Source organism: Lepidochelys kempii, chromosome 14 (genome assembly GCF_965140265.1).
Source record: "Lepidochelys kempii isolate rLepKem1 chromosome 14, rLepKem1.hap2, whole genome shotgun sequence".
NCBI classification, from domain to species: domain Eukaryota; kingdom Metazoa; phylum Chordata; order Testudines; family Cheloniidae; genus Lepidochelys; species Lepidochelys kempii.
Window position 1 is genome coordinate 36,515,659 of NC_133269.1, and position 13,675 is coordinate 36,529,333.

Here is a 13,675-nt window from a genome sequence, read left to right on the forward strand (position 1 = left end):
AATAGGCATCTAAATACCTTGAGAAATCTGGCCTTTTGTCTTTTACAAACGGAGAAACTGAGGAACAAAGAACTTAAACAATTTCACAGTGGTCCTTCAGCAAGTCAATGGAGACACAGAACCAAGGTCTCCTGACTTCCAGTGCTCTTCTTTAAACAAGGACACCGTCCTTACTAAGCCAGGGGTTTGGCACATTCTTGAGAAGACAGTGAAATTCTGTTGAGACCAAATCCCAAGAGCACTTCTGAGGAACATAAATTCGTCTTCTTTCTTGGACCTGTTGAGTTGCATACATAAACAAAGCAGGTAAGGGAAAAAGACAGCAGGGTGATGACAAAATGGTAATGCAATGAGATTCTAATCAATATAGAAATTTATGCAATAAGTAGGAGGATTTTGTGTATGAAACCTTTAAATGTTTGATTTATAGCTGGAGGAAAAAATATGGCTCGCAATGCATTTTTTTCCTCAGAATCCAAGAACGCCTCATTCTAAGGAGAGAATATAATGTGTGAAGGGAGTCTGTTCTGGCTAGTTCTGTCAGCAAAAGCTAATAAGTTAGGTCCACTAGAGAGAGAGAGAGAGAGAGAGGGAGAGGATCCCAGAAATATACTTTAAACCACTTGTATTAAGACCTATTTTTTGTATACTTGGTAATGTGACCTAGTGGGCCATATCTGGTTGGAAGGAATAGGTTTCCCAGTGAGTAATTGGTTCATCTGTAACATACTTCCTTCTCTCTCACTTACTTTCTCACTTTCTAAATTTCACTCATCTTTTTCAACTCTTGAATGCAGAAGAGAAAATAACTATATGATAGATCTGTGGAACTCACTGCTGCTGTAATTTATTGAGTCGCATAGATAAGAATGTAAAAATGGATTGGATATTTCTCTTAGAGGTAGACTTTAGGTTTTCATAGTTACAAATGCCACATGGATGCCCACTCCTCATTAATTTTCACGGGTATTTCTTTGTTTAAAAACCAGATTTTTAAAGGTTTTTAGGCACCTAATGAGATTTTTAGAAGCATCCCGGCACCTAAAAATCCTTGATTGCAATGGGTATTAGACACCTAGCTGCTTTGAAAAATCCCACTACGCACCTAAAAGCCTTTAAGAATTTGCCCCATAATCCCTTAGGCAGCTTTTGAACTCTCAGCTGTAGCCTGGTCTGGTAGATGGGAAATAAGGAGTTGGAGTTTGTCCCAGCTCTGTCACTCATTTACTGTGTGAAAGTCAGATTAACTCTCTGTGCCTCAGTTTCCCCATCTGTAAATAAATGAAATAATACCATTCACCCACCTTGGTAAAATGGTTTGAAATCTACAGGTGAAAAAGCACCATGAATTTCTTCCCAAGTCTACTAGAGTGAATCAATAGAATAACTTTGACTTCCTCTGTCATTGGATCAGGCCCTCTGTAACTATGAAGTTTAGGGTATTAGAAGGCAGGAGATCCTGGTCTCTGTTCCGGGCTTTTCCCCTGACTTCCGATGCATCCCTAAGCAAGATCCTTTACCCCTCTGCCCCAATTTCTCCTCAGATGGCAGAGGATTGATAATGATTAATTATTTACTACAGAGGGGCATTGGGCCCATTCCAAACAACACTGAAGTTATGGCTACAAAGGGAGTTCTTTTCAACCTGTTGTAGAATAAAATAGCTTATGACTGGACAGTGATTTGAAGATGTAAAGAGGTTTATAAGTACAAGGTATTATTATCTTTGCCAGACTAGTTCAGATTAGCATAAGGAGGATAATCATTATGGGTGCGATTTTTAAAAGAGTCTGTGGGAATCAGGCATTTACATTCCACTGAATCACAATGAGATTTGAATTTTTAATTGTTTTGAACTCCTTTGAAAATCCCATTGCACAGTAATAATCAACCGTTTATCCTTCAGGGCAAAGTCTTATTTCCGTCTCAGCTGAGCATGGAATGTGCCTCTAAGGTCCAGCACTGCAAAATCAGATACATTTATTTTGGTTTATAATTTCTTCTTTTGTAAAATGGGGACAATGACCCGGACTCCGGCTGTAAAATGTGTTGAGATCTACTGATGAAAAGCATTGCACAAAAGCTAGGGGTTATACTTAATGAGCATTGTCAATTAAGCACTGTCTGGTACATAATTCTGTATGAAATTCTTGTTCTGTTCTCACTTGTATGTTAATATGTCATGGATAGGCTTGGCAGCATTTTATTTTTATTATTTATAATTTTGATGGGTACTGTCACTGTTTATTTTTAAGCATTTTCTCCACTATTTATTTATTTCAGTGTTCATAGTTGTACAAAATTATGGGGGTGGGGCGTGGGAGACTGTCAGACAAATGATAGTTAACACTGAGATTCAAAAAGTGAAAGCTCTATAAACCATTAAAACACAAATTGTCAACATCACGTGTTAAACTATAGAAAGTAAATATCCTTAATTCAACAGATCATACCTGTTTTAACTATTCATTCACTAATCCATTTGTAAGCCAAATTCCAAAGTCTAAGTCACTGGATTTTGACTCTAATAAGTTCTCCCGCAGTATTTTTCTTACTTTGCCTATCTGTAAATTTTGAGTATTATCGATGAAAATACATTTTCATCAGTTTGCGTGTGTGTGGTGAAATCGACATTAACCAACATTCACCAATACAAATCTAATCCTTCCAAGCCTAGTCATGACGTCTGTTCCTTGATTGTTAGAATTTGATCCTGGGCAAAATGTACAATCAGTTTTAATGTTCAATACAAAGGGGGAGATTGTCAAAGGATTTTCAATGGGAGTTGGGCCACAGAATTGCCCACTTTGCCTCTGAAAATCTTCACCAAAGACAAAAATCATGGTCCTGGACTCAGAAGAAGACACATAAATAACCCCAATGTTCCAAAGGTGTGTATTGGGAAGGGTAGCTGAGTTCTGAAATGAGCTGGAGAATGGAAAATGAGGGAGGATCTAGGAGAAAAGATTAGGAGTTCAAGTTTGGCAATGTTGTGCTGGAACTAGAGATTAGGATTCTCTGCCTTGGAATATACCAATGTAAAATGTTCATCGTAGAGCCTTTGAGGAACAAAGACAAGTCCTGCCTGCCGCAGAGCACAGCAGAGATTCATGAAGGAGAAAATAGCAGAGGACAAGACTGACCCATTTACCTTAATATTAGAAGAAAGGAAATTTTCAGGGAAACTGGGATATTTTTCTTCCTATTCTTCTTCATGATAAATTCCGTAGATCTGTTAAAATGGGATTTGCATATCAGTGATTCTCCAGAGTGCAAGTCAAGACCATCCCTTAAATATGGACATCCAGAATCAAGGGAAATTCTACATGCTGTGTGTCCATAACCTAATGGAGTTCAATGGGTATTGGGTACCAAACTCTCTTAAACTCCTTTGAAAATCCCAGCTAAGAGCATGGAGGGACTTTTGACAAGGAATAGCACTGGCTGAAGATTGAATGAACACTTAGTAGATCAAAAGTGCCATCAACATTTCCAATGTCAATGGGAAAAATGATGAAATGATCAGGATCCCCTTCCCTTCCCTTGCCCTGTTTCTTGACAAACTCTAGTTGCAAGTAGTAGCTGATTGAGGCTTCGGGAGATAGGGGAGGTGGTAATAATTGTTCAGGCATTAGGATTCTGACTTGAACATTCAAGGAACATCCAGTAATGTATTTTAACTGTTTAACTCCATGGGTATCTCTTGTGACCTACAGAAATCAAGACTGGGGTAGAGATGGAGAACTGATTCGGTGCGTTGGTTTTCACCCTTTGAGTCAGCAAGGTATGCAGGGACCCTGCCTATGGACAGAACGCTGAGGTTTTTCTATGCCATGTGCTGGGCAGCTTGTCTTGAGGACAAAGAAAGCGGAGGCCAAATGACAAGAGACTATAAAAAGCTGCTGCAGCTCCTCCATCTGGTCTTCAATTCTGCTTCTTACGTCTGGAGGAACTTTGCTGCACACTGAAGCTCTGAACCAAGGACTGAAAGACCCATCCCAGCTGTGGATGTACTCCAGAGACTTGATTTGAACCTGCAGTTTATTCTCTCACTGCTGCAAGCCTGAACCAAGAACTTTGCCATCACTGTATGTCATTGATTCCATTGAACCAATTGTAGCTTTCATCTATATCGTTTTCCTTTTATGAATAAACCTTTAGATTTTAGATCTAAAGGATTGGCAACAGAGTGATTTGTGGGTCAGATCTGATTTGTATATTGACCTGGGTCTGGGGCTTGGTCCTTTGGGATGGAGAGAAGCTTTTTCCCTTTACTGGGGTCTTGGTTTTCAGCACCATTTGTCCTCATAACATGTGGCACTGGTGGTGATACTGGGAAACTGGGGTGTCTAAGGGAATTGCTTGTGTGACTTGTGGTTAGCCGAAGTCTTCTCTGTCTGGCTAATTTGGTTTCCTTGGTGTGCACAGAAACCCCAGCCTTGGGCTGTAACTGCCCTGCTTGAAGCAATTTGTCCTGAATGGGCACTCTCCGTTGGGTCCCGCCAGAACCAGCATCGTTACACTGATAAGGGACTCAATTAATAAAGAAATAAAGTAATATAATTAATGTCATTTAACATGGGTTTATGGTAAATAGATCCTGTCAAACTAACTTGGTATCATTTTTGATGACATTACAATTGTGATTGATAAAGGCAATAGTGCTGATATAATAGACTTCTCTATGGCATTTGACTTGGTGCTGCATGACATTTTGACTAAACAACTAGAAGGATACAAAAATAACATGGCACACAATACATGGACTAAAAGCTGGCTCACGGTTAGGTCTCAAAATGTAATTGTTAAAGGGAATTGTCTTGGAACAGGTATGTTTCCAGTGGGGTCCAAGAGGGTTCTGTTCATATCCTAACGCTATTAAACATTTTTTCATGACATGGAAGATGACATAAACTCATCACTGATAAAGTTTGCAAATGACACAAAAATGAGGAAGTAGTTAATAATGAAGAGGACAGGGTTACAGAGGGATCTGGATCGCTTGGTAAGCTGGGTGCAAGCAAACAATGTGATTTTACTATGGCTAAATGTGAATGTCTACATCTAGGAACAAAGCATGTAGGACATACTTGCAGGATGTGGAACTCTATTGTGGGAAACAGTGATTCTGAAAAAGATTTGGCGGGTCATGGTGGATAATCAGCTGAACATGAGCTCCCAGTGTGATGCTGTGCCAAAAGGACTAATGCAACTCTTGGATGCATAAACAGGAAAAAGACTATGTCCAGTTCTCGTGTCAACAATTCAAAAAGGATGTTGATCAATTGGAGAGGGTTCAGAGAAGAGCCATGAGAATGATTAAAAGTTTAGGAAGCACGCCTTATAGTGACAGACCCAAGGAGCTCAATCTATTTAGCTTAACAAAAAGAAGGTTAATGGATGAATAAACCACAGTCTATAAATTCCTTCATGGTCTCTTCAGTCTAGCATAGAAAGGGATAACACCATACAATGGCTGGAAGTTTAAGCTAGGCAAAATCAGACTGGAAATAAGGCGTACGGTGAGAGTAATTAACTTTTGGAGCAATTTACTAACAGTCATGGTGGATTCTCCATCACTGAGAATTTTTCAATCAAGATTGGATGTTTCTCTAAAAGATCTGCTCTACAAATTATTTTGGAGAAGATCTATGTCCTGTGTTATACAGAAAGTCAGACTAGATGATCACAATGGTCCCTTCTGGCTTTGGAATCTATGAATCAATGAACTCAATCAGTTTAGGTGCCTTGGTGTTTTTGAAAATCCCACTACATGCCTAAATACCATTTAAAATCTGGCCCTGGGTGACTTGAGCGACTACATCCAATTTTCAAAAGAGCTTTAATCTTGCAGAGCCAGATTTTCAAAAGTATGAAGATGTCTAAAGCTTCAGATAGATGCTGAGTGGGATTTTCAAAAACCCCTAACCAGGTTAGGTGCCTAACCTGCTTAAGCATTTTTGTCAGTCAGCACCGTTGACATCTAAACACTTTTGAAACTCTAGCTCTTAGGCTCCTAAGCAACTTACATGATTTTGTAATGGGATTTAGGCTTCTATATCATGTAGGCACTGTCATAAATATAAAGGGAAGGGTAACCACCTTTCTGTATACAGTGCTATAAAATCCCTCTTGGACAGAGGCAAAACCGTTTCACCTGTAAAGGGCTAAGAAGTTAAGATAACCTCGCTGGCACCTGACCAAAATGACCAATGAGGAGACAAGATACTTTCAAAGCTGGAGGGGGAGGAACAAAGGGTCTGTCTGTCTGTCTGTGTGATGCTTTTGCTGGGAACAGATCAGGAATGCAGCTCAGAACTCCTGTAAAAAGTTAGTCAGTACTCTAGCTAGAAATGCGTCAGATTTCCTTTTGTTTAATGGCTGGTAAAATAGGCTGTGCTGGATGTAATGTATATTCCTGTTTTTGTGTCTTTTTGTAACTTAAGGTTTTGCCTAGAGGGATTCTCTATATTTTGAATCTGATTACCCTGTAAGGTATTTACCATCCTGATTTTACAGAGGTGATTCTTTTACCTTTTCTTTCATTAAAATTCTTCTTTTAAGAACCTGATTGCTTTTTCATTGTTCTTAAGTTCCAAGGGTTTGGCTCTGTGTTCACCTGTACAAATTAATGAGGATTTTTATCAAGCCTTCCCCAGGAAAGGGGGTGTAGGGCTTGGGGAGATATTTTGGGGGAAGACGTCTCCAAGTGGGCTCTTTCTCTGTTCTTTGTGTAACACGCTTGGTGGTGGCAGCATAGGGTTCAAGGACAAGGCAAAGTTTGCACGTTATGGAAGTTTTTAACCTAAGCTGGTAAGAATAAGCTTAGGGGTCTTTCATGCAGGTCCCCACAGCTGTACCCTGGAGTTCAGAGTGAAGAAGGAATCTTGACAGGCACCAATGAAAACTGTACTTGTGATGTCTAACAATCCATGTAACAAAGCTTCTCCTGAATTATGGTCTCTTGTGTCTTGACAGATGGAGCCTGTGACTGGAATAGAGAAGGAAAACCAGTCCAAGATATAAGAATTTATCCTTCTGGGCTTCCCCGGTAGTCAGTATTTGCAGATCTCTCTCTTTGTGGTGTTTGCCATGATGTATGTCCTGACAGTTGCAGCAAATGTTGCCATCCTAGTCCTAGTGAGGGCCAGCTATCAACTCCGCACCCGCATGTACTTCTTCCTTTCCCACCTCTCCTTGCTGGAGATATGATACAGCACAGCCTGTGTTCCCAAGATCACTGCGATTTTCCTGGGGAAAAGCAGAACCGTCCCCTTTAGTAGCTGCATCCTGCAGATGGACTTCATTTTCTCCCTGGGCGGCACAGAATATTTCCTCTTCTCTGCCATGGCCTATGACTGCTATCTGGCTATTTGCTACCCATTGCACTATAGCACCATCATGAACAGCACCTTGTCTGCTCAGCTGGCCCTTGGCTCCTGGGTGTGTAGTTTCCTGGCTATTTCTATCCCAGAATCTCTGAGAGTTAAGTTGTCCTTCTGTGGCACTAATGTTGTTACTTGTTTCTCCTACAGCATAGATTCCTTCATCATTCTCTCCTGCCCAGACACCTACGTGACTGAGATGGCAGCTTTTATCATCTCGATCATCGTCATCCTGGGATTATGTTCAATAACTCTGGTCTCCTACATTTACACCCTCTCCACCATACTGAGAATCGCGTCAGCCCAAGGCCAGCAAAAGGCCTTTTCCACTTGCTCTTCCCCTCTCACTCTTGTGATTATATGGTACAGCTCCACCATCTTCCTGTATGTCAGGCCTTCCAGACAGAATGCCTTGGACATGAACAAGACTGTCAACACTTTGAATACTATTGTAACTCCGCTGTTAAACCTCTTCTTTGGCAGTCTGAGAAACAAAGAGGTGAAGAAGGCTTTATGGAAGGTATTCAGTGGGCCATGAAGTTGTTTTTGAATGGCTTAGATGTTACTGGGTCTGATTCTCAGCCTGTGCTCATGTTCCCTTTGGTAGTAACTGTCCTTGTTGTTGTTCTTTTAATCCTGGTTCCAGTTTTACATTGACAACTTTTGTATTTGAGTAAAATGTTCAGAAGTGCCTAAGGGCCAGATTTGCAAAGGAATTTAGGCACCTAAAGATTCAGATAGGCCTCTAAATATGATTAAAGATCTAGCTTCTAGGAGCTTAATTTTTATTGAAAATCTACCGGACATGAGCTCCTAAGGGGCATATTTTCGAAGATATTTAGGTGTCTAAAGATGCAGATAGTTGTTTAGTGGGCTTTTCCAAAGCACTTCAGCAGATGAGGCACAAAATCCCATTGATTTCAGTGATAGCTACAAATACTTTTGAAAATCTGTCCCTTAAAATCTATCGAGAGATTTCATCAACAGCCCATTGACATCAATGAACATCTTTCAACTGAATTAAATGGCCTTTCGATCAGGCCCTATGTGGACATTACTTTTAGCAATTCACATTTAGGCCCCTGTCATAAATATAAAGGGAAGGGTAAACCCCTTTAAAATCCCTCCTGGCCAGAGGAAAAATCCTCTCACCTGTAAAAGGTTAAGAAGCTAAAGGTAACCTTGCTGGCACCTGACCAAAATGACCAATGAGGAGACAAGATACTTTCAAAAGCTGGGAGGAGGGAGAAAAACAAAGGGTCTGTGTCTGTCTGTGTGATGCTTTTGCCAGAGACAGAACAGGAATGGAGTCTTAGAACTTAGTAAATAATCTAGCTAGGTATGTGTTAGATTATGATTTCTTTAAATGGCTGAGAAAATAGCTGTGCTGAAAAGAATGAATATTCCTGTCTGTGTGTCTTTTTTGTAACTTAAGGTTTTGCCTAGAGGGATTCTCTATGTTTTGAATCTAATTACCCTGTAAGGTATTCAAAATCCTGATTTTACAGAGATGATATTTTTTTTTTTTTACTTCTATTAAAAGTCTTCTTGTAAGGAAACTGAATGCTTTTTCATTGTTCTAAGATCCAAGGGTTTGGGTCTGTGGTCACCTATGCAAATTGGTGAGGATTTTTACCAAACCTTCCCCAGGAAGTGGGGTGCAAGGGTTGGGAGGAGTTTGGGGGGAAAGACGTGTCCAAACTTTGTTCTTTCAGAAACCCAGATAAAGTTTGGTGGTGGCAGTCGAAATCCAAGGGCAAAGGGTAAAATTAATTTGTACCTTGTGGAAGTTTTAACCTAAGCTGGTAAAAGTAAGCTTAGGAGGTTTTCATGCAGGTCCCCACATCTGTACCCTAGAGTTCAGAGTGGGGAAGGAACCTTGACAGCCCCCATCCTGAGATCCTTACTCAAGTGCTAAATTATATTTTTTTGAGTCATCCAGTTGATTCTAATGGGACTACTCACACTAGGAAAGAAAGCTTGTGCATAAAGCTTGTGCAGGATCAAGACCTTAGTGACACTGAATCTGCACTCAGAAGTTTGTTCTAAGTTTAAATTTGTAGCAACTCCAGAGTTTTCATTATCTGTGATCTATAACTGGTTGGCCAACTCACACAACATTGTGTCTGTTTCCTGATTCAATAGCTGAAAAATTATTAAACAGTAGACTAAAGAACAACATGCAGGAAATACAGAATGATGAACAACGATGGTGGATTTTTTTTTTTTAATTAGTGAAGAATTTCAAAAAATCAAACTTATTTCCCTTTTTAAGGGTTCTAAGTTTGGGGGTCCTACATGTTGGTAAATGGAAATAAGTCAATAACGTTTTTTATAAAGCTTTCCGTTTACATGTTGTCAAAAATTGAAATGAAAAAATTAATGAAAAAAAGAAAACAAAAATTCACTAAGTCAACAGTTCTTTACAAAAATTTTAATTTTTGAAAATGGTCATTTTTCAACAAAAAGGAATTACAAGGGAGAAAGAAGTTCAATTAATGGTGATCAATATGTTTTCATAGAATGTTTTTTATCAAATGAACTTAATTTAACTGTGACATTTCTGATTGATAAAGGCAATGGTGTTTATGTAATAAACTTGCATTTTTCTAAAGGTTTGATTCAGGGTTACATCACACTATTTAAAAAAAACACAACACAAAAACAATAGTAAATTGATTAAAAACTGGCTAACTGATAGTGCTCAAAACATAACTGATGATAGGAACTGTTCATTTTAATGGGTGATAGATGCCTAGATGCTTTTAAGAATCCCACTAGGTTCCTAAAGACCTTTACATATCTTGCCCTTGATGCCTGACTTATTTGTATTTTTGTATATTTGTATCTAGACCAGTCTTATCATCAGAGTGTAAATAAACTTTAACTTTTACCTTTGTATCCCCCTACCTTTTGGAAAGTGTTTTACTTATTAAGGCTGGGGATTTCAAAGGAGTGTAAAGACGTAGGCTGGGTTTACCAAAGGAACCTGAGAGAGTTTCAATAGAATTTGTTCACCTATGTCCCTTTGGCATCTTTGGAAGTCCCAGCCCTAATTAGAGCTGGTTGGAATTTTCATTGTAGAGGAAATTCCAATATTTTGAAATTGGTTTTTATCCCAAATCTGGATGAAAATTTAAAACGTGCTGATACAGACTAATACGGCTACCACTCTGAAAATTGTATTTAGCTGTGACATTCTGAACACCTTTCCCAGACCCGAAGAAGAGCTCTGTGTAAGCTTGGAAATTTGTCTCTCTCAACAACAGAAATTGGGCCAATACAAGATGTTACTTCACCCATTGCTTGGAAAACCCCATCAAGGAGATGACATACGGGCATGCCCAATAAATGAGAAAATACTGACAACACTGTCTACCCAAACATTCAGCATCTCCCCAGGCAGAGGAACCAGAATGGAGATGGGGGGAGGCAGGGGGCCATGGATCCATCACTCTTAAAAGTGGGAGGGCTGTGTGCTCCCACTTTTTACTGGCCTTAAGGGTGAGCGATGGTGGGGAGGGGGCAGAGAAGAGCAAGCATGGGGAAGGGCCTTAGGGGGAAGAGGTGGCATGAGGGCAGGGCCTCGAGGAAAGAGGCCGTGTGGGAGTGGGGCCTGGGATCAGGTGTCGGTGGCCCCCCACTTCTAGGGAGCTTCCGGTGCTCCTGTGCCCAGGCACTCCCACCTCATAAAGAAACAAATCAATCCACTGGTAAAAAAAACAAACAAAAAAACCCCTAAAATAAAATAAAAAAATCTGAGAAAGAAGCAAGAACCAAACAACTGCACTGATACCACAATCATATTTTTTACCCTGAGGGGAAGAACAAAAAAAGGAATGGAGTCTCTGGCTCCTCAGGGTCTACTGGGGCTTTGCTATGGCTCCTGATTTTATGTGGAAGGTGCTCAGATAGCATGGTGATGTGTGACAGTGTGGAATCCTACGATAGATAGATAGATTAGATTAGATAGAAGGAACTCCTGCAAGTCCTTCTTACATGGGATTATGGCTGGCACCTGACACAGGGTAGGACTCTGCACTTAAATAGGTCCCCTGTCTCTTTGTCATGTGCTAAAATTAAGACTTCCAGACCCACCAGCCATGCCGCCTGCCCCTCCCTCCGGCGCATCACTTGCAGACTCCCTATACAGCAAAAGACTTGTTCCATGCTGCAGGGCCTGTAGGTGAAAGGCAACAAAAGTCAGTCTTGATTTCTCTGAGTGATAGTCCTTCAGCAAAGTAACAGGCACCTTTCTCAGGTAGGAGAGCTGCCATGAACAAAGAGCGATAGACAGCTATTGAGCAAGCCCAGACTTCTGCAGTCACCATGTCAATATTTACCCAGAGAGCAGAAGACAGAGTTCATGATCTGATGCTGCCGTATCCCACTCTGTCACATTAGCAAACAGACACCCAAAAGCCATCATACCCCAAGCAAAGCTTTGACCCCAAAAAAGAAGAAGAACCAGAGACTCCATGAAGTCCACTGGGTACTTTCTAATGGCTACTGATTTTATGTGGAAGGTACTCAGATAACATGGTGAGGGGTGGCAGTATAAAAGCAGGAGATAGATAGATTTTCATCTTACTTATACTGGTATAAACCTGGAAGAACTCCACTGACTTAGTGGAGTTAGTGTGGATTTACCACTATACAGACAGCATTTTGCATAAAAAAATCACACACCATATTCTTATGGGGACAATAATGTCATCAGTTGATTCTATTTGTAAAAAAACCACAGATAAAACCATGTTCATAAGAGAAACGCAGACATTTTGTTCTAGTTGAATAACCTCCACCCAGTCAGTTTCCTCAGGGAAGCTTTGATTTCCTTGTTCCTTATGCTGTAGATGATCGGATTCATCACTGGCGGCAGCACGGAATAGAGAACAGCCACCACGAGATCCAGAGCTGACGGAGAGCTGGAGATGGGTTTCATGTAGGCAAAGACAACAGTGGAAAGAAACATGGAAATTACAATGAGGTGTGGAAGGCATGTGGAGAAGGTTTTATGTCGTCCCTGCTCAGAGGGGATTCTCAATACCGTGGTCAAGATCTGAACATATGTCACAATTATAAAAACAAAGCAACTTACGGTTAAACACACACCAAACGCAATAAGCCCAACTTCATTGAAGTATGAGTTAGAGCAGGCGAGCTTGAGTAGCTGGGGGATTTCACAGAAGAACTGATCCACCATGTTGCCTCCACAGAAGGTTATCGAAAACGTGTTCCCGGTATGCAATGAAGAATAGAGAACTACACTGATCCAGGCACTGGCTGCCATTTGGACACAAGCTCTCCTGTTCATTATAGTCTCATAGTGCAGTGGTTTGCAGATGGCGACATATCGATCGTACGCCATGATGGTGAGTAAGGCGAAGTCGGCTACAGCAAAGAAGATGAGGAAAAAGACTTGGGCGACACATCCAGAATAGGAAATGGACCTGTTGTTCATAAGGGAATTGGTCATAGATTTGGGGATGGTGACAGAGATGGAGCCGAGGTCTAGGATGGACAAACTCATCAGGAAGAAGTACATGGGGGTGTGAAGGTGGTGGTCAAGAGCTATGGCTATGATGATGAGAAGGTTCCCTGTCAGGGCTGCCAGGTAAAGCACTAGAAACACCATGAAGTGCAAAATCTGCAGCTCTCGAACGTCAGAGAATCCCAGGAGAAGGAACTCGGTCACGGTGGTTCGGTTGAACATTATCTTTCTTAGTTCATTGTGTGATGGCTGTGGAGGGAAGGACAAGAGCAATGGTCAGGGTTATAGTGAGAGAGGGAATGACACTGTTTCCCCTCTCTATGATTTCTCATGGTGTGAATGTCAAAGGTGCACAGCACTTGTCACTTCCATTGTCTGGAGTAATGAGGGCTCCTCACTGCTCACAACCAGGGCACTACTCTGGTGCGTTATTACAGGAGTGTAAATTGGCATCGCTCCCTTAAAGTCACTGGAGCTGGGTCAGTTTACACCATCTGAGGATCTAGCCCAAGATGTGGCTTGATCAAATGCAGGATGAAAGATGGAACAAAGTACAACCCAAATCCAACAATCTGAGCCAAAATTATGCCCCTATTGCTATAGACAGCAGGCTCACAACTTGGCCAACTAAAATACTAAAATGCCAGCACAGTCTGATTCCCACTTAACTGAGAAACACAGCACAGAATCACCCAGCTTCCCGCATGGCAGCTTTTCTGCGATGATTCCACCCCAACATCCCACATACCGCCTGATGCCTACTTACATGTTGATTTATGGCACCAGATCCCAGCTG

At 41.0% G+C, this 13,675-nt stretch overlaps 2 protein-coding genes and 1 pseudogene across 2 annotated transcripts in view; 2 read left to right on the forward strand and 1 right to left on the reverse strand.

Moving 5' to 3' along the window:
• Positions 1 to 13,675, forward strand: part of LOC140898396 (uncharacterized) — a 317,402-nt gene that overhangs the window by 201,848 nt on the left and 101,879 nt on the right. The window lies entirely within an intron of this gene.
• LOC140897494 (olfactory receptor 6F1-like) lies at positions 6,979 to 7,923 on the forward strand (annotated as a pseudogene).
• On the reverse strand, positions 12,172 to 13,101 carry LOC140898412 (olfactory receptor 14A16-like). The gene has a single exon (XM_073312219.1). The coding sequence runs from the start codon at positions 13,099 to 13,101 to the stop codon at positions 12,172 to 12,174; it is 930 nt and encodes a 309-aa protein (XP_073168320.1).